General features: G+C 42.8%; 2 protein-coding genes across 3 annotated transcripts in view; one reads left to right on the top strand and one right to left on the bottom strand.

The window, feature by feature from the left end:
* Nucleotides 1–16,916, bottom strand: part of NAA15 (N-alpha-acetyltransferase 15, NatA auxiliary subunit) — a 45,694-nt gene extending 28,778 nt beyond the window's left edge. The window contains exons 1-2 of the mRNA XM_068942089.1: nucleotides 16,725–16,916; nucleotides 310–394 (exon numbers count right to left, since the gene is read on the bottom strand). Of these exons, the coding sequence (XP_068798190.1) occupies nucleotides 310–394; nucleotides 16,725–16,778 (139 nt within the window). The 5' untranslated portion in view covers nucleotides 16,779–16,916. The remainder of the gene's footprint in view (nucleotides 1–309; nucleotides 395–16,724) is intronic.
* A 1,310-nt stretch (nucleotides 16,917–18,226) lies between these two features.
* On the top strand, nucleotides 18,227–21,015 carry NDUFC1 (NADH:ubiquinone oxidoreductase subunit C1). 2 transcript variants are annotated; one of them, XM_068942087.1, is made up of 4 exons: nucleotides 18,227–18,355; nucleotides 18,955–19,058; nucleotides 19,938–20,020; nucleotides 20,879–21,015. In XM_068942087.1, coding segments are annotated over exons 1-4 (249 nt in total). In that variant the 5' UTR covers nucleotides 18,227–18,294; the 3' UTR covers nucleotides 20,880–21,015. The 2 variants fall into 2 exon arrangements, with proteins under 2 accessions (XP_068798188.1, XP_068798189.1); XM_068942088.1 differs by lacking the exon at nucleotides 20,879–21,015 and having other exon boundaries at nucleotides 19,938–20,021.
* The last annotated feature ends 1,644 nt before the right edge of the window (nucleotides 21,016–22,659 follow it).

The raw sequence follows: 22,659 nt of genomic DNA, 5'->3' as shown, positions 1-22,659 counted from the left end.
TATTAAGAAACTCGCACCACACTAAAATGAATATTAAACATGCAGCATCATGATAAAGCATGGCAATCTAGCACTATCAAATGCTGATAAGAATCTGTCCTTAAAACTGCAAATTTTATCAGCAATGAGTGTTTACCATGATGTAGGTTTCTGGAAGCTCTTATTGCTTTACCTTAAGAAAACGTATTTTAAGGACAAATGGTTAACAATAAAGTGCTCCAAAGTGTTTACAAAAATTAAAAAATTACTACTCTATCCTAAAGTGTATTGTAGGAAGAGATAGTGAGTAGATGCCATTTGAAAACTCACCTCCATGTTCTGCAAACTTTGGATTGGAAAGGATCTGTTTACAGAACTTCAGCCCATTTCTATACTGCTTATGTTCATAACACCTCTGTTGAAGAAGAACAAAATAAGCTCGTTCAAAAAGTTTAGAATGAAACTCTTTCCCCCACGTCCCCATGCGAACCTTTAGAAAAATGTGTTAAAATTTAACAAGTCTCTTTACTTTCCTGTAATTAAAATTCTTTCCATCATCAGATTAAACTATATACGTTAATGAGAACACACATTTAAACTGAAGACACATTACAACACAGCAATTACTCAGGTAAAACACCATGGGAAGCTTAAGTGCCTAAACAGAGTCAAGTTTCCCTTAACAACAAAAAAAAAGCCCTTAATAATGTATCTTGGTAAGCATTCAACTACTTTCGCTCAGTTGTCTTCCACAGAGAGACCATGAGAATCTCCAAAAAACATACAGACAAAAAAGATCATCAGCACTGAGTTTATACCATCTCTGAAAGCAACCTCTTATATCAACTTGAACACCACATGTACCCGGTATACAGCCAAACTTTCAAAACTGATATGCTCTACGATTATCTTACCATATATACATTTATGACGCAAAACCCTCAAATGCTACAATAACTCTACAATGCCATCCCCCAATATGAATTACTATGCAGCATACTCTGACATTTCAAAGCTTGAATCCAGCAATATATTCAAAAGATCACAAGTGCCAGGATCACCCATTCCTTTACGAGGCTAGAAGCGCTCACTACAGTAGGTCTGCCCATAAGCAGTGCTAACTTAATCATCTGAACCACATGAATTGAAACTGAGCTTGATTACAGACACTGCTTTAAGATCAGGATGTGCATATATATTTAAAAAAAAAAAACACACAAAAAACACTTATTTACTCTCCCACTTACAGTGAAGTGTTTGATAAGCAGGAATCTGTGAAATCTCAGAAGAGTTAACCTCCTCTGGGCCAGTACAGAAAGAGCTCTCTGCAAGGCAATACTCAAGTCTTGAAGTGCCAATGCTTGGAATTACCTTACAAGCCAAAATGAGTAAGCCTATGTTAGGTCTATAAAACTTAAAATAAATTAATTACTTTTGCAGGAAGTTTTCAGGACAACAGGTATTCACAAAATGAGAGCTGTAATGAGAAATTCAGGGTTGGCAAGTTCTACAGGTATTCCACCATCTTCTGAACAAAATTAGCATCTAAATTTTTTGAAATAGAATTTTGTTCAGACCAAGAACTGTTTTGATGTTATTCACCTGATTTTCCAAACCATTTCATTATGGTTGTTGCTGTTCTGGGACTGATTTGATAACTCCTACCCTATGCTGTTTGAAATTTCTTAAGATTGAATGAACAGGGAACAAGTGAGAAACATGGCAGTGGTTCTGTGACGGTAATCACGCTGGCAGTCATCTCCTGAACTAAGCCATCCAGGTCTGCCCAACTGAGTAACTCGCTAAAAATCTGCTGGAGCCAGAACTGGTGGTGTTCCCTCTGCACTTCTCTCCAGAATTGCATCACTACAATTCATTATTATCACCCACTAGTATACTTCACTTCTAGCCTGAAAAATATTTCAGAGTCTTTTAGGGAATAAACGGGCACTACAAGATTAGTGCATGTTTAATAACATGCTTCACAGGGTTTTGAATTTTTTTGGTTGCCAAGAATCAAATCATTACTAATTGCTAGTGGTTTTATTGGCATAGATATTTGTCCACAGTGCAGCTGACTAAACCCAAAATCTGTATCAACCCAACAGATACTCATTAAGTTTGCCAGAGACCTGAGCTCTTTATGAAACAGAACTCCGCATACATTAGGATTATAGGCAACAATCACTCCTCATCAAAACATTACACAAATGAATAAAATAAAAGCAATTTTTACATCTTCCAATTCTTTCTCTTAGCAACCTATGATGCCTTCTACAGGTTCTTCCTGAGAACACGTACTCTGACATGAACAGAATAAATTTCCTGAAATCCACCAGCGAAGCAGAATAAAACTTTGATCTGAAAAAATTAAGGCACTCTACATAGCAGGTGTGTTCCTTGGCTAAGTAGCTTCTGAACTGCTCAAGAGTCAAAACCTGCCTTTGGCATCACTCATTTATGATCTCCATCCTTCCAAATAAGACACTCAAAAAAACCCCGCAACTCCATATCTACAAAGATCCTTTCATTAAGCAAGAGTATTTCTTTTTCCAAAACTGGGTCTGGCATTTTGAGCCGTTTGAAGGATTTTTTTAAAAAGTTTGAAGTCAATTTAGAATATATCTGAACTACTTTGTTCTTTCCTAATAGCTCCCACATGTTTGTATACACAAGGGGTTAACAGTTATTTTACCCACAGAAAACTAGGGAAAAAGTGCTGTTTTGGCATAAATTACTGCTTTTACATATCAGCAGCACGGGCGTCTGTAGCTCACCTACTCAGCACGTTGAAAGAATTCCACATGATATCCTTCCCGTTAATCCAGGCTCTTCCTCACCAGTCTCTTCGGTTCTCATTTCCCCCCATAATTAGATGCCTTTGAATATACTTGATTAAATGCATTCTTTGTATGTCATGTAACTTCAACTATTTTACTGAGATATTCATTCTTACATAGATGAAAGCTCCTCCCCAGAACAGGGCATTATTATTAACTTCAAAAAAAAATCTTTCATTTCTTGGAATTTGGGGATACAGGGGGAGGGGTGGGGAGGAAGGAGTTGTGTTACTTAAAGTCTTTCCTCCACAAATCCACAAAAGCATAAGCAAAAATACACGCAAAATAATTTCCTGTAAAGAGTATTGCCAAGTTAAGACAGTAGAAGGAATGTCCTTAGGACATCGTTTATGGGTAGAAAGCTCACGGGAAGACTCATGTGTACCGGCACACACATTCAAGCCTTTGCAACTTCAGGTCCTATGTCACGTTTCCTCACGATTCAAAAAACTCCCACCCTCAAATCTTTAAATTTAATCTTGGAGGTTTTCAGGGAAGATAAAAGCCCTGCAAAGATTAGTTATTTGCACAAAGCCTTCACACCCGGAATTCTACACAGCTTTGGGAAGTGCAACTCGTTTCTAAAGGACTAGTTTAACTTTGCAAGACAGTTTTAAACTCTAAGGAAGCAGCTCCCAGAAATGTAATCCACTGGGCGTGGTGCAGAACAGCACATGCAGCTGACCAGGATCCAATACACCACACTCCCCAGGGTAATAAAGGAGTGCTCAGAAGTCTCTGCTCACAGAACTGCCTCAGACGTCGTACAGTGGAACGGGATTAGCTTGCAAGCAAAAAGCATTTGCGGTATTTTGGGGAAACTACCAACAAAAAACATTATATTGATAACACTAATTTCTGAAGCAAGTAGCTTTCCGTTTGGCCGCTGTATTTTACTGCTTAAATACAAAGACAAAATTGTTTCATATAACACAGCACTCCTTAAACAGTGCCTCGATTTAAATTAGATTAAAAGTTAAAGAAAAAACATATTTCCAAGTTTCTCCTTTTTTATTTTACTGCGCCTACCTGAATGAGACTGTATCTTTTTGTCACACAAGAACCAGGCTAACATCCGTTTATTTTCACAATTAATAAGGCCTGAAGTTTATTGCAATACAGCTTAAAATGGAATCTTTGTTCCCCTAAAAACATGAGCAGACTGACTGTGAAATGCTAGATTTGCATTTAATAAAACTGTAGAGCAACGCTTAGCAATTTGCTTGTACATTAGCCTCCTTTCATTATGCAAGGTGACTGTGATGCAAGAGTGATGCACAACATGAACTTTTAAAACCAGTTTTACTCTTTTGCTTTTGCCAGTCCATTGCCTTTGCTAATCTTTCTGCAGAAGCCAAAAGGAGCAAGAAGTAATGTTACAAACACTAATGCATATACTTTAAGTCACTTAAGCGAATGTAAGACTGTAGGTTTTGTCTTACCATGATACCAACGCTGCAACTTGAGTTAAGAGTACAGAAACATTCATCTCTTGCAGACAGACCCAAATCCTACGGTAATTAGAATGGCATTCATAACAGAATCTTACTGATCCTAGTTTACTGGCTCTGGAGGCTGGACGGCTGGCAGGAGGGTAAAACTGTAACAGCAGATGGCTTTCAAGTCCTGCTAAGAGAGCTCAGGATTCCACCTCTTGTCTCCCTGCTCCAAAATAACTATGCAAATATGTTGATAAAAATATACTATGCCATTGGTTCTCCAAACAGTTTAGCCATAAAAAGTTAGAGGCAGATCCAACACGCCTTCAAATCAAGCAGGAAACAAAGTTACATGGATGTTATGGGAGCGCTTAACAATCCTCTTATCTACCTCAATTTATCTGCTTGATGTTGCTGTTGCATCATGGAAGCGTGCTGGTTAGTTTTCAGTTTTTTCTTCCGAAACAGATAGAAACACCAGCAATAAACTTCATAGGAGGGGGATAAAAAGGCTATATGACTAAGTTACAATATAGTATTTTCTGCGTACCAAATAGAGTAACATAGCTGAAACAAAGGCTGAAGCTTTAGAAGCGTCACAAACAGGGACTCTACCCCCATCCCCCATCTTGTCTCCTCCTCCCTTTGGTAAAAGGGAACCATGAGAAACTAAAGGGCAATAAGAAGAAAAGATGCTCAGAAGAAGCATTCAAAGTAGGAGGGATGCAAAGAGGAAGGAATCACCATAAGGAGGCTCTCTCTGGCCTCAAGGACAGGATAGCAGGGCAACCACCTAGCAAGGGAAGATTAAGACCTACTAAGAGGAAATCTGTATAAGCATCTGTTTTTTGTTTTGTTTTGCTAACTTGACTGGTTATTATTTCCATCTTTTAGTTATGACCTGCTCTGAAGAAGCTGCCTGCTTCACTTTAGTAAACCACTGGTCACAGGTCAAGGAGAGCTTACAGGTGACAACGCAATAGGGTCAAGCATAGGGTTTTTTGTTTTGTTTTCGAATCAGTCAGAATCAGTCACACAGATCACCGCCTAGGCATCCTCCCTGAACACAGAACCACCATTTGCTCCCACTTAGGTAGGCGTGAAAGCTGTAAAACCTGTTACAAAAGTGGTGCTGTGACAGGGACTTAAGGTGTCTCTAGTGTAACTAAGGCACTGTCACAAGCAGAAGGGGCATTTCGAGGTTTTGTAATTTGCTTTTAAGTACAGCTGTTCAGATGATCTACTGGCTACAAAAACATGCAATGTTATCTCTAAACAGTTCCATTTGATGTACTCTAACAGTCTTTCACCTTGAGGTTTAAGGAAAGTCAGCCAATGTGAAATATACGCTAGTAACAGGAAGTATTTACACACAGATTTTTCCTGAGTAATATAAAATACCTCACATTATAAGTTTAATAACAGAGTAAACTCGCAATGAAAGTCATAACAAATTCTCTTTTTAGGCTACAGGGAGGAAAACAAAACAAAGCAAAACTTATGAACTTATATCCAATTAAGTCTACAGAAAAGTTCCCATGGACCCAGAGAACAATGGCTGGACAAAAAACAAATGACCAACCAACCTGAAACTGATCATGTACTTTTACCACCTGAAGCACTGAATGAAAAATCAAACAGTCATACCTGCATATATCCCCCCAGTAAAAAATTATAGAGCTCTATTTTCAGGTGTTTGGTAGATCAAGGCACGTAAGAGTGCTTTCCCGTGTACAATCTCTCCAAACTTTCACAAATACTTTGAGTCTATTTCATTCTGTTAATGGAAACATTTCAAATGGTGTAAGTTTATGAGTTTCCTCATTCGATACATAGACACCCTCTGCATTTTGAAAAGGGGATGGGAGGGAACAATTCAAGAGAGGCTTTTACTTCTTCAGAAAAGAAGAGGAGACTGTTTCAGAGCAGGTCCAACAGCACCACTCAGATTCCTCTGTCTGAGGACAGGCATACAGTTACCTCCCTCTCCAAAAGAGGTTACAGACTAAAAAGCTTAAATGAATGAGAGAGAAGGAAGGAATGCAGCATGTGCCATCACGGCTGGTTCAAATCTTAGCAAATCTGTGGTTTGAAGGAAGAAGAACAGGGACAGAAACATGAAAGAAATCTTTTAAGAAAAAGATGACAGTAAACATTGGAAGAGAGGAAGGAAAGAAGAGTGATACAAGGAAAGATGAGTGTGAGGTAATATACAGGCTGTGAGAGAAAGCCCTTAAGGGAGTCAGTAGTTTCTTGGTAGGAAGAGAGAAAAGAACTAGTTAATTAAAAAAAAAAAAAAAAAAGCAGCACAGAAGTAGGAATGGTGTCACCTCAAGTACTCCTAGGACATAAAGACACAGGCCTGCTGGAAGCCACAAGGGTCTCCATGCGAGTAGTTTCTCTCCTCTCAAATGAATAGCTTGAGGTGGTTATACCCAGCCCATTAACCCTTAAGCTGGGAAAGCTGTCGTAGGTAAGTAACACATTTCACAGTTCCAAGGACAACTGAAAGAGCAAAGTTGCCTCTTCTAAGCTGAACCCCTGCACACATGTATTTCCGAAGCGAGCAGCTGCTGCCTGCTCGTGATGCTCAACAGGCAGGCACTCCAGCCATGGCTTGTGACAACTCGCACTGTGGCATGCAACAGCAGCACAACATGGAAGACCAGGCCCACTCCCTTTCCTGCCTGACTCCAGAGTCATAAAAACTAAGCTTCCAAAAAAAGGTTAACCCTAATGCTTTAAAAGAAAAGAAACCGACTCTCCATCAGCATCAGGTAGCTTTAATAAGCTACCAGATGTTTCAAAATATCTGACAAGCTTCTCTATGCATGCTGTGGCCAGAATTACTGCATACTCTAAGCATCGGGAGACTTTTTCATACCCTTGAATTCGTTTCCTCTATTTATAGTAACAAAGTAGCACCTGCTTTAATACAGCTCTATGAAGTAACTTAAGTAAAACTAAGACTTTTGGGCAGAATCAGTCTTTGGTCAGCAAGCGTCTTGTATGTATCCCTGCTCACCAGGAGAAACCAGCAGTGTGGAATGTCACCTCTGCACTCCTCTCAATGCCTGCCATAGAAAAAGGTGGACAGACTTCACTATTCACAGCTTACCTAGATATCTAGCTGCTAGATGGAGGTAGATCCCCCCACCTCCCCAGTCTTCCAGTTCTGGATCTTCCCTCTCTGCCATACCTACTTTCTAAACTTTGTTATCAAACTTACTGCTAGCAAATAAAACTGACTTGGATTCTTAGCAATTTCACTGGTTACCTGCAAGGTTATACACAAGGAAAACTGACAGGCCAGGCTACTGATTACAGTATCACTTTCAAGGACTGTTGATAATAGCACTAAGATGACTTTATCCAAACTTAATTCAGCATTGCACTGCATACATTATATTAAAAATATTTTCTCGAATGCATTTTAGGAATATTCCAGCAATGTTAGAAAGCCCTGGAATTTACAAAACACGGCTCTCTAATTGTTTGCTACAGGTAAGCGGGCAGCACGTTTTGCCTGTTCCTCACACGTTCCCTCTCAAAATAGAGGCATTTTAATGGTCAAGTTCACGTGTTTCCTAACAAAAAGCAAGGATAAGAGTCAAGTACTGCATTTTAATATTCAAGCATATATCTGAGCATCAAATACACAGCATATGGCAGTCCTGACTCCGTCATTACACATGAAGCGTTCTGGACATACTCACTTCCAAAAGCACAAATCCTTTTTACTACAAATCAGTCTTCATGTTCTGCAAAAGTTTAATTACTAATATATAGTAGCAGGAACTACTATGAGTCTTAAAAGAAGTTTCAAAGCACCGCGATCCACAATGCAGTGAGGTTTCCTTCGAGTTCTGTCCGCATACTTTTTTCAGCAAGATCTCAAAGGGTCGTGCTGTGTGGAACTTCAGACTTCTGATCCGAATTTAACTCGGCCTGAGCAAAGAATCACCTAGATCAAAACACAGTAGGCAGAGAGCTCCTTTCTAAGAGGGGCACTTGACAAGATGCCTATGCCCAGCCTAGCTCAATCAAGAGCAGTTTAAATCACTCCGCTGTAGCGGAAAAAAAAAAATCTCACAGGAGTCCAACTAGCCTGGATTTCACATCTGACTGAACAGGTGAGAAGGGGAACTAACAGTGTCTCGTGAGCAAGCTGAAGATAACCATAGGAGAGCAGCGCAAAGGAGAAGCTGTCTTTTCTTTACTTACCCGGAAGCAGGCAAAAATAGAGCTTCTCCTCAAGAATAAGTATCAAACCAAAGAACTGCAGAAGATACCACCCGCAACCCAACTCTGCTGAACAGAGCACCACGGACTGCTTTCTTTCTATCCTCACTTGGACCCAGCATACCCAGGTATAAGAAAAGTTCAATATAACGTCTTTAGATGGGGGGTGAGGGGCAAGGTAAGAGGATACAGCAAACCCAAACGCGTGGGATGCGGTCACGTGCCAATCATTATGCTCTCTGAACTGGAAGAGTCACAAAACAACAAGTGTGTAATTTCTACCAGCAAGACAAGAGTTCTTTATATTGTTTTTCGTAAAATTCTGTTCTCCCTTCTAAGGTTATGTATTTTCTTGGGTCATTAGGAAATAAGTCACATTTTTAATTCCAGTATCTACAGATTAATTGAATCAAAACTAATGCAAATCCTAACACTTAAAAATACACTGAAAGTAACCCCAAGAAATCACTTTTCAGTGGCAGTTATTCTGGCAAAGCAAGCACCCTAAATTAGTCAATGCTGCGATGGACTAGCCAAAGAGTAAGTTTTTCTTAATTGAACTAGAACCAAAATTTGATTCGATCTCAACAGACAGTGAATGGGCAACCTTAAATTCTTATTGCTAGTCTACCGGTACTCAACTTTTCTTCTTCAGCAGCTGACACAGCCTATAAGGCCATGTATTGCAGTCTATTCCTCATCGTACACCAGAGTTATGAAATAGCATAACCAACATGCACATACACAAAGGTGAATTTCTACTTGAATCTGAAAGGTCCACAGGACAAAGTATGATGAGGAATAGGCTGCCCTGCTAGAACAGTTCAGGGATTTCACTCTCTGCTACTCTCTTTCCTGAGGGCCTCTTAGGCTTGAGCAGAAGGCAGGCCGGCAAACCCTTCCAAATGCGGCAACAGGTGTCCCGCAGGGGACTCCACAATTTCTCCCAGTAGCGGCCACAAACATACACACCTCTGGCATCACATACCTATGGAATCCAGTAAGAGCTTTTGCAGCAGAATGGCTTTAAAATACTTCACCTGAGCGTTGGCTAAGGTGTGCATTTAAGATGCATCATATGCATGTTTGACAATGTGACGATGTTTATTTCTGCTAGCACAGTTCAGAAGCAGCAACTTGGGAGTCTAATAAATCCAGCTGCTGTGCAGGTCAAGGGGGTTTTGCGACACAGCTACTCTTGCTCCAGCTAGACTAGATCAGGTCAAGTCACCGTGGTGCACTCATTCAAGCTAAATGTAGGAAAGAAAATGTTGAGAGCTAGAAGCATTAGGAGCAACTACCCACCATGAATAAATGGGTCTTTTGAGCACTGGCCATATCAAACAGCTCAACAGCTCTAGGCAAATGCTTGCATCACACTGATTCCAGTTTCATGACAAACGCAAGATGTATAAACCAGAAGACTAAAAACTAGATAAACCTAGCAGAGATGCATTTATACTGAAAAACTGAGACAAACTTGTATAATTTTTTGCTATCAAACTAAAGCCAACTGTCCTCTGTGACTGCCATGCAGTACTGATGTACAGAACGTTTATACAGCAAACAGCGTTAGCAATTGCAATTGCCTAATTTAAAGAACTAAGAAATCCTCTTCCTGCAGAGCCTGCCTTACTTTGTGAAAGTGATTGATACTTCATAACTAGCATTCTGTGGTAGAAAACATCAAAGGAACAGAACAGACGTGAAGTGAAAGTAGTTACGGAAAAAGATAAGAAACAAAGTGGATCTTTCCATTTAACATAGGGGCAGGAAAATTCTATCTATGCTTTTGAATATCTTTAATTTCGATAATTGATAAAATCAGCTAGGAACAGCTGCTGACAAAAGCTCTCCTGCAAGGAAAACTAGAAATCCTTACTCACTGAAGACAGACACTTGCTGAAAAATCCATTAATCAACATCAATTCTGCTGGCTACTACTCACTTATTTTAGTCTCCCCTCCTCAGGAAAACTATGAGGGATGTGGCTGCACACCATCTAAGATCAGCTGACTTTTCTCCAATAGCCTAGATCCCTTATATGTTCAGGCTTCAGGTCTGAAATCAGCGTGAAACTGTGACAGTATCTCACAAAAGATCCAGCATGGAGAGGATGTATACAGTTATTAATGATAATCTGAAACTGCTAAGCAAATCAACTCAAATTCCAAGGCATGGTAAGAAGCAAAACAAGAAAGCCAAAGCAGCCCACACAACAGGTTGCTCTGGGTTTACTTGGACACGTCAATTCAGTTCTGTATCATGACAGAGTCTGTGACACATGGTGAGGTTACTGTCATTTTCTACCTATGTATTATGTCCAGGGCACTCTCTACCCTTAACGCTAAGGTATGTGTGATGTTGTCTTGTAGCATTTAGCCATTGCAAAATATTCAAATGAGGTCATTAAGATAAGAAAGGTTGTTCTTCAACATTACAAGGTTTGCTAGCTTGACTGTGTGATCTCACAGAAGCAGACAGCGATCCTTGAAACAGATTTCAAGGATCTCAGTTTTAAGACTACCAATGAATAATTGTTCATTTTCTCTAAATCCCCTATCATCAAAATGAGAAAACACTAACTTTTATCATCACTCTTAATAGAAGTTGAAGTGATGAGTACTTCTGCAGACTAGAGATTTAAACTTGTGATGCCCAGAAAGTGCAATCAGCAAAAATTCACGGAAAAAAAAAAACAAACAAAAAAAGCCCCACACACTCTCTGAAAAATAGGAGCAAAAATGACTTGATCAAATTCTAACCAAAATAAAGGGCAGTACCTATTGACACAGTATACTATATAAAATGAATCAAGTTCATCTCCCCAAATAAGATTAGTTTCAGATTATCACAAAGAAAAGCTTCGGGTTCAGCATCTATAATCATAACAAAATAAGACTGGCTAGGATCTTACAACCGTTAAGAAATTAGGTTAAAAGTGTTTCTAGTAACGAGTGTTTTTTTCTTTTCCCTCCTCAGAACTGAAACAGGTAAGGAACAACATTATGCTGTTCGTAAGAAATTCAAAGCAGGGAATCTTGTTTGCACAATTTCTGACACGCTTAATGACAAAAAATGGCCTAAATTGGTCAAGAAGCATTAGCAATAGCAGTATTACTCAAGTAACACCTTAATAATATCCTAGAGTCTCAAACAGTAATTCATTTCTTTAGCAAGTTTGAGAAGCACCTCTGAAAAAGCAGGAATAGGTAAGACACACTGTGCGTAAGGCAGAAGGTCTGTACTTTAGTTCCATCCCAAAGTTTCAATCAAGACAATTTTTTCTCCTACTGCTGGGAAAGCTAAGTGGGGTGTTCCTTCTGGCACAGGAAAAGCAACTAATTGACAGCAGCCAAGATACTAGAAAAACCTTGTACAAGGGAAACTACAGAGGTGAACATACTTGATTGCATCTGCATTATTGTACAGCAGTGATGATCACATGAGAAATGCACCAATTTATCAGGTTACTGATAAAAGTGAAATTCTGGAAATCAGTTTTTAATCTGGGATCGAGATCACTTAAAAGGAAATCCCAACCACCTCAGAACTCTTAAAGTCAGCATCTAAACTTTTATGACATAAAGTCTACATTACTTTTAAAGGACAGATGGTGCTGGTTAAAGTCTTAGTGGAAGAGAAGCACAAGTCTGTCCAGCTTGAAAGCAGAGGGACAGGGAGCAGATTCTGGAATGAAGGAACAGGAAGACGGCCCAGCAGGAGGGACTTGGCGTATTTACAGCAGAGGCATTGAAGAGATGCTGTTGAACAGGCTTTTTTTTATGTCTTTGCGAAGTTCATATATCTTTTAGTAGAATCCACATAATACTTGTCAAAGTCAACATGAGAAGGAGAAAGAGAAGTTCAAAGACAAACAGGCTCAAGCCGAGCAGCGTTACCATGAGAAATGACCAACTGAAAGCGAAACTCAAATCCTCGCTCATTTGCGACAGACACCTCGATTATTATTGTAATGCCCCACTGGAGGCCCGAGGTTCCGGCCATGCCTAATCAAACCCTTCCAGCACATAAGGCAATTGATATTAAGATGAAAGATATATGGCTCTCCAGACATCATCAAGACCACGTATAATCACCAATGACAAGCAAACTAGGAAGCTCTGACCCATATACGATATGCAACATATGCATACACAACACTAGACCACCATGGTATCTTACATTGTACGCAAGCTACTTCTCCAATACATAGCAGAGTTATGAATCTGTAAAACTAATTTAAATCAGGCCTAAATACACTTCATTCCTCACCTGAAGCGTTAGTTCACATTATAAAATGCAACAATGTTTCGCTTCAGTACTTGGAATTTCCTTCTCCCTGCCAGCTCCCAAACTGTAGTCAGCTAGTGGCTAAGCCTTCCAATTGTGAGAAGTATTTGCACCATCTCATTCTGCCAGAGGGCCATGAGCCCACAGACCATATCCTCTGCTGCTTAAAGGAACTGAACAATTCTTCCACGTAACATCTGGCATATACAATATCCTTTGTAGTTAATGTTTCTTCAATACTTTTTCAATATATCTAACTTCTATGTCCAAACAAAAGTCATTTTGCAGCTTCCATTGACAATATTAAAGTTTAACCTATTTGATGAATCATGTCTGACCAAATACAGCTGGAGAATGATTTGGCAGAACATCAGTAACATTCACCAGTTCTAATTGACAAAATTTAGTCAATCCTACTTGCTACGTCTAGTAATTTTACTTTTTCTAACAAGAGGGGGAAAACTGGAGTAAACTGCTTTTTCCATTACTTTATAGTGCTTCCAGGCTTCTAGGTATCAAAAATTCTACTTTTTTTTTATTCCTCCCTTTACTCCTGCGTCTGTTGTTCTACCTTCACCTGAGTTCTTCTCAAGTAACCTCTGTGCTGCTTAGAGACTTTTTGCGTCCAAAAGAACGACGTGAACTCAGTTCATCTTAAATGTTCAAAAGGACTGGGGAAACGAGTAGGAGAAATTGTGGATATCCACTTTTTCTTCTGAATTCCGCAAAACCATTGAGCAGCAGCAGGAGAAGCACAGGAATATCTACCCGCAGGCTTAACAGTAAGTAGTGAAAACCTGGTCACATTTGTATATTTTCAGAAACAACATAAGCTAGATAGTTTCTTCTTAATGAATGCACAAGTTTAAGCAAAAAAGCGCTAGCTAATGCTGTGACTGTTTTTCTTATTCAAACTAATTGTGCAGATTCTCTTCTCTTTGTACTACAGGAACACCAAACTGAAATGCCATTCAAATAGAGGAATTTTTCTATTAGAACCTCCTCATACCTATAAAGCAGCTAGGAGAGGTTAGTCCAGTTAGTGTGTTGCAACAAACAAAGGAAAAGCGCACACATCTGCGAACTCAGAATTTGTCAGTTAAGTGGAAATGCTGGTTTGCAAGCAAATTTATGGACAAAAGAAATTCACCAATCGCTTAAGATTTTTACTCTAAAACAAACAACCCCCCAAACTCTGAAGACTAACTAGAGCCTTTCACCTTAAAAAGGTAAATTCCACCTTCGACTGGGCCAGTCAAAAAAACAAGGCCTCAGGCTTAGGCCTCAATTAAAAAAAAAAAAAAAGTGTTTAATATTCCATTCTATACTTCACCTACAAAAATAAAAAGCTGCTTACCTGCTTAACTCTTGTGTTTATTATTGCTGTGAAAATTAAGAGTACAAATGATTTTATATTTCTGTAAAACAGCCTGCATATTAGTAGTTACCTATTTTAATGGTAACGCATCCTACTTGGGCTGGTTCGCAAAGCATCTGCTGAAATAATCTCATCCAGGCATGCTCAACAGGACAACTCCTTGGGTCTGCCCAGGCCAGCATGAGCTGACCCAGGGCCAGCCAATCAAACCACCATTCCTTGGCTGGCTGCAGGCTCAGCGGTCTCATCAGTGAGCCAGCCAGTTGCCCAGGGAGACTCAGGCTCCCCTTCAGCCAGGCTGCCCTTACTACTGTTCAGTCACCTGAAGGCCAAAGGAAGAGGTGGTAGAGGATAAATGAAGGATTACAGTCTCCTGAAATGAGGGGTAGATGAGGAAAGGCTGCAGAAAGAGTGAGATGGAGTGAAGCTGTTGAAGAAATAGGGAAGTAATGTTTCTTTGGGCTTGCCCTGATAATTGGGACTTTCTAAAAGATGGCTTATTAATTCCTGGCAAGCGTGTAGTCAAAACTTCTCAAAGTAAGGTCATTATCTATAATAAAGCGGACACTAGGTCATTAGCCACATTCTCAGTGTGATGAAAACTGACTTCAAGCCTTTTCTATTTGCCGCACATTACAAAAGCACCTAATCACAAAGCAGTCTTGATATTAGACCATATGTCATAGGCTCATCCTTGCAAGATACAAGAAGACATTAGAACACCTGAATAACTTTCGGCTTACTCAGTACCTGAAATCTTCGTATTTTTATTAAATATTTTCGGTTTAAAAAGTGAACAAAATAAAAATTGCTTTGATCTACCGAAATCTGCTTGGACTGGGGCAGACCTTCATCTTTGCTCACTTGGACTAAATTGCGAAGCTTTATCCAACATACGCGTACTATGCCAGCATTTTCCTCAAAAGCAACACTTACTCTTCTCTTGTTCCTGCCCTCCACACAAATACCCAGGCAACCATGCACTGGCCACAGAAAAAAATTAGCTGGTTTTAAACACAGAGGGGCTCCTTGAGTCAGTTCATCTTGCAACTACAGACGTCATCCTCAATGCAAAGGAAGATGAGTAAACGAGCAACAAGCCTATTACCTTCCCAGCTGATTACACACCAAAAATTACATGCTTAGAACAAGGCTAACTCCCAGGTAGGACTGACTCTTTACAAGTAGAAGCAAACTGTACAGTTCATTCTGTCTGTTCTTCAACCCTAACTGAAGTTGCAGGCCCCACAATAGATGCCTGTATGTATTTGTAGGAATTTCTAGCTCCACAGTTTTATTTCACTTTCACGAAATATTTTGAAAAAAAAAGAAGTGACAGTCAGATTACACACACACACCACTTAAAGAGTAGAAGATTACAGAGCAGTAACTGCACTGTTATTTCAGAAGAAATAATTTCACAGTAGTTGTCTAATTCCTGATCTCTGGAAGGATGCAACAGAGCGCTCCAAGCCTCTTCAAAGGCAGACATAAGCTTTTTAGAAAAAAATGACTTTTTTTGAGAGAGAACAATATAGCACTTGACAGAAATAATAGAATCTTCTAAACAAGGTCACAGAAACCAGTCACTAACATAAGTTATCATTTTCCATTCACCCCAGCTCCGTAGAAACACAAAGATTCCATAACACTGGATCAAAGATAAAACAGGTTTCTTAAGATATAAGTTTAGTTACCCACTTTTTTTGTGGTATTTTGCCAGTGCAATATCTTAGTTTAACTCCAAAAATTAGGTCTATTGTCCAATTTCTAGCACAGTTCGTTTCAGTCACATATGCCGGTTGCTGCCCAGAAAAAAACAACTACTGGACTTCTAACGAGAGTTTGTAACCAAGTTAAACTTTGAAAAGACTTGAGAGGCTTCATCATTCTTCATTGCCTCCTTTGAAAGTCATCTTCCCCAAACAAACAAATCTGATTACCGTCTAAGGCAAAAAAAAAAAACTAGTTAAAAAACCAAAAGCAACGAAGGGTCAGAAAAGCTAAGGTAGATAACACACGAATGAATGAAGTGGCCGCGGGGGTATTTTTCAAGAAGCTGCCTGCTCGCCTGCCCCACTGAGCCTGGCGAGTACGAGCTCTCGAGGGAGCCCCTCGCTCCCAGCTGCGGGGGAGGCCGCGGGACCCTCTGCACGGGGCAACCTTTCGGCCCGGCCGCAGCTCCACCGCCCCCGCGGCACAGCCCCGGAGCGGGCACCAGCCCGACCCGCCCGCCGCGGAGAGAGAAAAGCGGGCGGAGAAGAGACCGCAAAACTTCCCCCGAGGGCTCTCCCCGCTGCTCCGCGGGCCGGGCCCGGTGGCCCCCTGGGCGCCGCGCCCGAGGCAGGACCGGGGCGGATGACAGGCGCCCTTCCGCCCGGCCTGCCCCGGCCGCTAGCGGCAGCGGGCGGGCAGGAACCGGCGGCGGGGGTGCCGCAGGGTCCGCGGCGGCGAGGCCGGGCCCCGACGGCCCGCGGCCCGAGCGGGGGCCGCCGCCCGCCTCCCCCGCGGCCCGTCGCGGCCGAGCCCGCGGCCTCCCGCCCCGCCACTCACCAGGATGCGCTTGAAGAGCGCGTTCTCCTTGGGCGGCAGGCTCACCGACGGCATCGTCCCGCCGCGCCCGCTCCCGCCGCCGCCGCTGGCTTCGGCGCCGCCGAGAGGCTCGGGGGAGGGAGGGGGGGGCGGGCTGCGTCCCGTTCCCGCTGCTCGGTCGCCGCTGCCGGGAGCCTCCCCGCCGGCGTCTGGCCGCCGCCGCCGCCGCGGCCTCCCCACCCCCCCCTCCCGCCCGCCCGCCCGCCCGCCCGCCGCGCTCCCGTCGGCCGCCGGCCCGGCCCCTCCCGGCCGCCGTATGCGCGCCGGGCTCCCCCCCTGCCCCGCGCCGAGTCCCAGGCGGCGGTTCACGTGGTAACTGAGCAGGCCGTGGAGAGGCGCCGCCAAAATGGCCACCGCCGACGGCTTCCCCAGCCGGGTCACCGCGCCCCGCGCGCATGCGCCGCGACCCCGCCGCCACCGCCCCTGCCCGCCCGCGCCCCGTGCAAGGGATGCCGGGCTGCTGCGGGCGGCGTCAGCCCCCCTCGGAGGCGCTTGGTGTTTTAGGTTGGAGACGCGCGAGGGAGCGGCTAGAGGGCACGCCGCGCCGGGGAAAACAGCGCGTGCCTCGGTCTACGGGCAGCTTTCACTTCAAGCTGCAATCTACCCAGTGCGGCAGTTTATAGTCGTAGGGAATATAACGCTCCCTTAGGTACTTGTAATTCGTATCCGCGCTAGAGAAAGCGGTGAGTAACTACCAGCGGGGGCAGATGATAGGTGTAATGTCCTGTTTTCCAGCAGCTCTGCCAACGCCCACAGCGGTGACACTGCTCTTCTTCCTGTAACATCATCCCAGTCTCGCAGAACCAGTTTTTCGCACAAATAGGGCAAGTGGCCCACCCTTTCAGCCCTGTGGCAACCCGATGATTTGTAGACTAGTCAACTCTTGCTCTCCGAGGGCCACGCGCTTTGTTCTCTCCTTTTTCCTTCCTGGAATTGGGACTGCGCCGATGATAACAAACGCTACACATGTAGCTGTCTAAGCAATTACATGGCGTGTAGTGTCAGCATTTTGTATTTTAAGTAAATGCAATTAAGGGTGAGATGACTTGTCTTTTGTAAGAGCCACGGAATCTGACTGCGCTCTCCTTTGTGAGGTGGATGTCCCACCTACCGGTCCGTCACGCCTTTCACCACATGTGGCATCGTAAGCAGCAACAAGGTCCCAAGTACTGATCCTGGGTGGTGGATGTGAGTGCCAGGGCTTGGCTGCTAAGGTGCCTGCACGAAAAAAGAAAAAAAAAACCCACCCCACAGAAGTAAAGGAGGAGACCACTCACGGTGCTGAGGGGAGATGCAGTGCGGGCAGCCTGTGAGGCGGGAGCCGATAAATACCCACACGGGCCACGTGGCTCAGAGAAACGACGGGATAGGAAAGACCTGGCGGGGGCATGGAGGGCGCCCGCCTGCCCGGGCGGCGGCGAGGCGAGGCCGTTGGCGGCCGTTGGGCCGTTGGCGGCGCCCCCTCGCCGCTAGGCGGTGCTGCCCTCCCGCCCCGCCCGGGCGCGGGGCGGGGCGGGGCGGAGCGGACAAGATGGCGGCGCCGCTGCGGCTGGCTAAAGGGCTGCGGCTGGCGGCTAGGGCCCCGGGGCTCGGTGAGCAGCGGCGGCGGCGGGAGCGGAGCCGGGTCCGGCCCGCCGAGGCTTTCAGGTGGTGTGGGGCGGGCGGCGTGGGGCTGGAGACCCCGTTTTGGCCGTGTTTTAGGTCTGTTCTCTGTTGGCGCTGCGCGAGCCTTGTGTTCAGGCGGGCTGCGGCGGCTGGCTGGGGGCTTTGTTTAATTCAATTTAATTTAATCCGAGCCGATTAATCTTCCTACGTGTTTGAAATGAAAGGCTTTTTCTCTGAGGGGGGCCTCCCCGGGTGTGCGGAGGGAAGGGGTCCAGGGCCGTGAGCTTTCGGCACGGGGCAGTAGGATGTGGTTTGTTGTGTGGTCAGAGGGAAGGGAAAGGGCATTTCTTTGAGCTGTGCGGCAGTTGCTGCTTCCCCGTCCTCTCTCGTTCCCCTGTGCCCTGGGGAGCAGATGCTGCACTGTGTCTAGAAATGGGTGAGTTATAACAATGTTACAGAGGTCACTTATACAATAAAAAGTAAAAAAAAAAATAGGATTTGTTTAAATTTTTTTCCTCATTGAACCAGTGTTGGTAATTGACTTAGCAGTCAAAGCCTGAAAAATATTAACCTTCTGTCTTTTTAGTTCTGACTCGTTCTGCATTTGTTGCAAGAAAACCTAATTATGACCATCCAAACTGGTTTGGCGTTGGCTTGGCTTTTAGCACCACTGCTGCCCTGTGGGTTCTAGTAAGTGTCTGTTTTTTGTTTTTAAAACTAAACTTAACTATTCCCAGATGGTAGTGATTTGAAGGCAAGATTAAAATGTGATTGCGTGTGTTCTGTAACAGGTGTCGGATTGAAGCAGGTATGTTGACTAGTTACATTTCCCCAAGTCTGTTTTGATTTTCTTTATAAAATTGAACAACTTACTAAGCTCCTCTCTGTTGCAGACTTCAAAAGAGCCGCTGTCTAAGAATTAATTCCTGTAGTCCCTTTGGCTTTAGGAATGTTTTTTTTCCCCAGCTGATCTTAAAAATGAGCAGCAAAAAAAACCACACGCAGGAAGACTTAAGCATATGCTAGCGATCATATGCCTTAGTAAAGCTGTGTTTATTGGATTTTTGTCTTGTTTTCAGCTGTATTCTGTTGATTAAAAACCCATTTTCTTGAGCAAAAGGCAGATACAAGATGCTCCCTGTTTCAGAGAACTCATAGGCTTGATAAAGCAAACAGGATGTAGTAGCTCCCATGGGGAAATATTATGCAGGATAAGCAGCAGTTATAGGACCAAATTAGTTTCCAGTGTGGAGTGGTTTCCCTTCCCCCCCCCCTTCCTCCTCCTCCTTATTCTTGGGGAACTTGCTCGCTCGCTCGCTCTCTCTCTTTTATTTATTTTTTTTATTATGATCGGTCAATAGCCAGCATAAAATGGTCCTGAGTGAGGCGTGGAAAAAATGCCTTACTGGACAGTTATAAGATAACTTACTCTTTATTGTCCTGATTACTGATAGTTACCTTTTGGCTTACATTCTGACTCCAGGAATTTTATATTCTGTAGAACTTGTTTTGCACTCTGGTTCTAGCTATGTACTCTATAGCTCTTCAACATATGTTGTTATTTAATAGCTTTTCAAGCAGCATAATGAAGATGTAATGGAATATGAAAGAAGACAAAAGGAGAGACAACAGAAATGTACAGGATGTTCATAGTAAGTATGCCATTATAGATGCTACTGAAACAAAAATTCTACAGATCTCTGACTTCTGTTAACAAGGGAAGAGGAAAGTCAGTTCTCAAAACCTTCATTGTTGTTTTCTTTAATACTGTACCTCTCAGCTTTTTGCTGTTCTGCTAACTCATTCCCGATTCTAAAGAAGTACGGTTCTTATGCTGCTTTATAAGATGACTGATTTATATGTTATACATTATATCCATTTGCGTGCATATTCACTCCCAGCTTTCCATCTTGGATGCTAAGACTTTCTGAACATGTAGCGTATCTTCTACAGTGTCTAAAATAAAATTAGGGTCCTGAAGAGAATGCCTTGTAAGTGCCTTAATGGCAAAGGAGATCAAAGTCTCTTAAAAATAGTCAGTCTCTCTTTCTCCCTCTTTCATTTGCCTTTATTTTTTTTAACTGGTCAGTGGAAAACATTTTCCTCAGTTACACTTTTATATAAAACACATAAGAATGACATAAAGTCAGTGCCTGTAGACTTGTATTATAATACAAGTCTGATCAGGTTATTTTCCTTCTCACTGTAAGAAACAATTGGTTTTTTGCCAGCTAAAAGTTCTGTTGAGGATTATGGCCTCAGAGCAATTAATATGCCACTTTAAAGAAACACTTTACCACAGCACTATGGATTTTTCTGTATTAGTTTATTGCCACCATAAATATTCCTGGTAAAAATTCAAACATAAAAGTATGTATTTATAGTCACTAAATATGTGTTCCATATTTATGTTATAAATAACTGCTCTAATATGTTGTGAGACCTTTCTAACCAACTTCATTGTGTATTTTATTTTCCTTGTTGCTGATGATCTTTTTTCTCTTTCTTAGGTTGAACATACACTGTAAGAAGTAACAGGATCAGTTGTTTTACAAATAAACAAGCATAACACAAGTATGAAGTATCTGAATATTTATCTGTTCATACATTTCATACAATTGTGAAATAAATGGTAAAAACTCTGGAAGGAACTTGTGAGACTATTTGCTTGCCCTGTTTATTTCAATCTTCAAGTCTTCATAAGGTGTTTTCATATGGCATTCAATTGTTTTATAGTTAGTTTTTCCAAAATTACTTTCGAAACTCTTTGTTATTCTGGAGGGTATGTTACAGAATGCAGTTAAGTTAGACACGAGTTCAGAAGACGTTCACAAATATTGTAGAAGTCCTTAAGTGTACCCTCTCCCGTCCATAATTTTTAGTTGCTGAATTTATGAAATAAACCATAGATATAAAAAAACTAACAAAATTGTAATCTGTATAGTTGCCAGAATGTGCATTTACTGCTTCACACATCAAAGAAGAAACTTTCAACTCAGTCTTGACTAGATTGTCAAAGCTTGAGCTAGTGACTTAAGCTGACATAATTCAAATTACATATCTGCTTGCAAGCCTGATGTGGTTCCTGGGGTACTATTGTCCTTCAGTTCTTTGTGCTCTGGATTAATTTTTCCTCGAGCAGAAATAAAGCTTCTTTGTCAGAGATGAACAGAGAGAACACAGAATTCAGAGGCTGGTTATCTCTGACTTTTATTCTAATTATTTTTTTCTTGCCCTTCCGCTCTTCTCCCCCTGCCCCCCCCCCAGGTTTGCTTTGCTTTTGCTGCTGCATGCAAACTTGAAGCATTTTCTGTGGTTTCAGAAGGTAGGATGGAGGCTTGATGCAGGGCCCTGCACAGGGACAGCGTGTGTGCCGTGGGGAAGGGAGAGGCAGGGGTAAGCTTAGCCAGAGGAGATGCTGCCCTTTGCGTAGCTGCACATTGGGAAGGGCTCCCTGCTCTGAAATACCTCAGTGACTTCAGCCGCGAGACCCAAGGGCCAATGTCAGTCATCTAATGTCATGTTCCTCCTGCCTCCTCCTGAGCAGTGCTGCTTTCAGCTCCTCCTCGGCAGAATGGATCAAGGTCAATCAAGGGCAAAGAATAGTGAAAGAGGATAGCGACCACGGTCAGCAGGAAGCGGCGTTAAGGGATCAGCTCAGTGAAGGATCCTCAAAGCTACCTATAGAGAAAGGACAAGTATTAGGGGGCCAACTGTCTAATTGTGTGGGAGAGGAGAAAAGCTGCTGCACAACTTTGATCCTGAAATGCTGCTTGCTGTGACTTTGACAGCTAATGTGATCTGACCACTTTGACTAACTTCCTCTAGTGTTTTACCTCCCTAATGATTAACTTTTTTTTCCACTCATGTTTAACCTCAATGACCATTGCTGTAGACTGACGACTTCTGATCTTCTTCCAGGAATGTTTGGAGAAGAAACAGTTTTCAAGAGCTTTTTTATTTTAGTAAGGCAGTAATTATGTTCCTCATTGTCTTCCCCTCCCCGATAACTACTCTTCCTTGAGTCTTTCCTAGTATTTTGGGTTAATTTTTAATAACTCCTCCTATTCCATTCTCTATGAGCGTTCACTGCCCAAAGCTACGTTTAGTTTTTAAGGAGTTTCATCAGCGCTAAGTGGAAGAGCGATTTAGGGAAAAACGCACGGCACTGCTACTAACGCAAAGCGTAGTGGCGGGGTCCCCGCGGCCGGCGCGGCGGATGCCCCGTAATGGCGGCCGGGGGGCGCTCCGCCGCCCGGCGGCGCCCCCGGCACCTGCCCTTGGGGGCGGG

This window comes from Struthio camelus, chromosome 4 (genome assembly GCF_040807025.1).
Source record: "Struthio camelus isolate bStrCam1 chromosome 4, bStrCam1.hap1, whole genome shotgun sequence".
Lineage (NCBI taxonomy): Eukaryota > Metazoa > Chordata > Aves > Struthioniformes > Struthionidae > Struthio > Struthio camelus.
The sequence above is the reverse complement of the archived record's forward strand: the minus strand, read 5'-3'. Positions and strand labels throughout refer to the sequence as shown.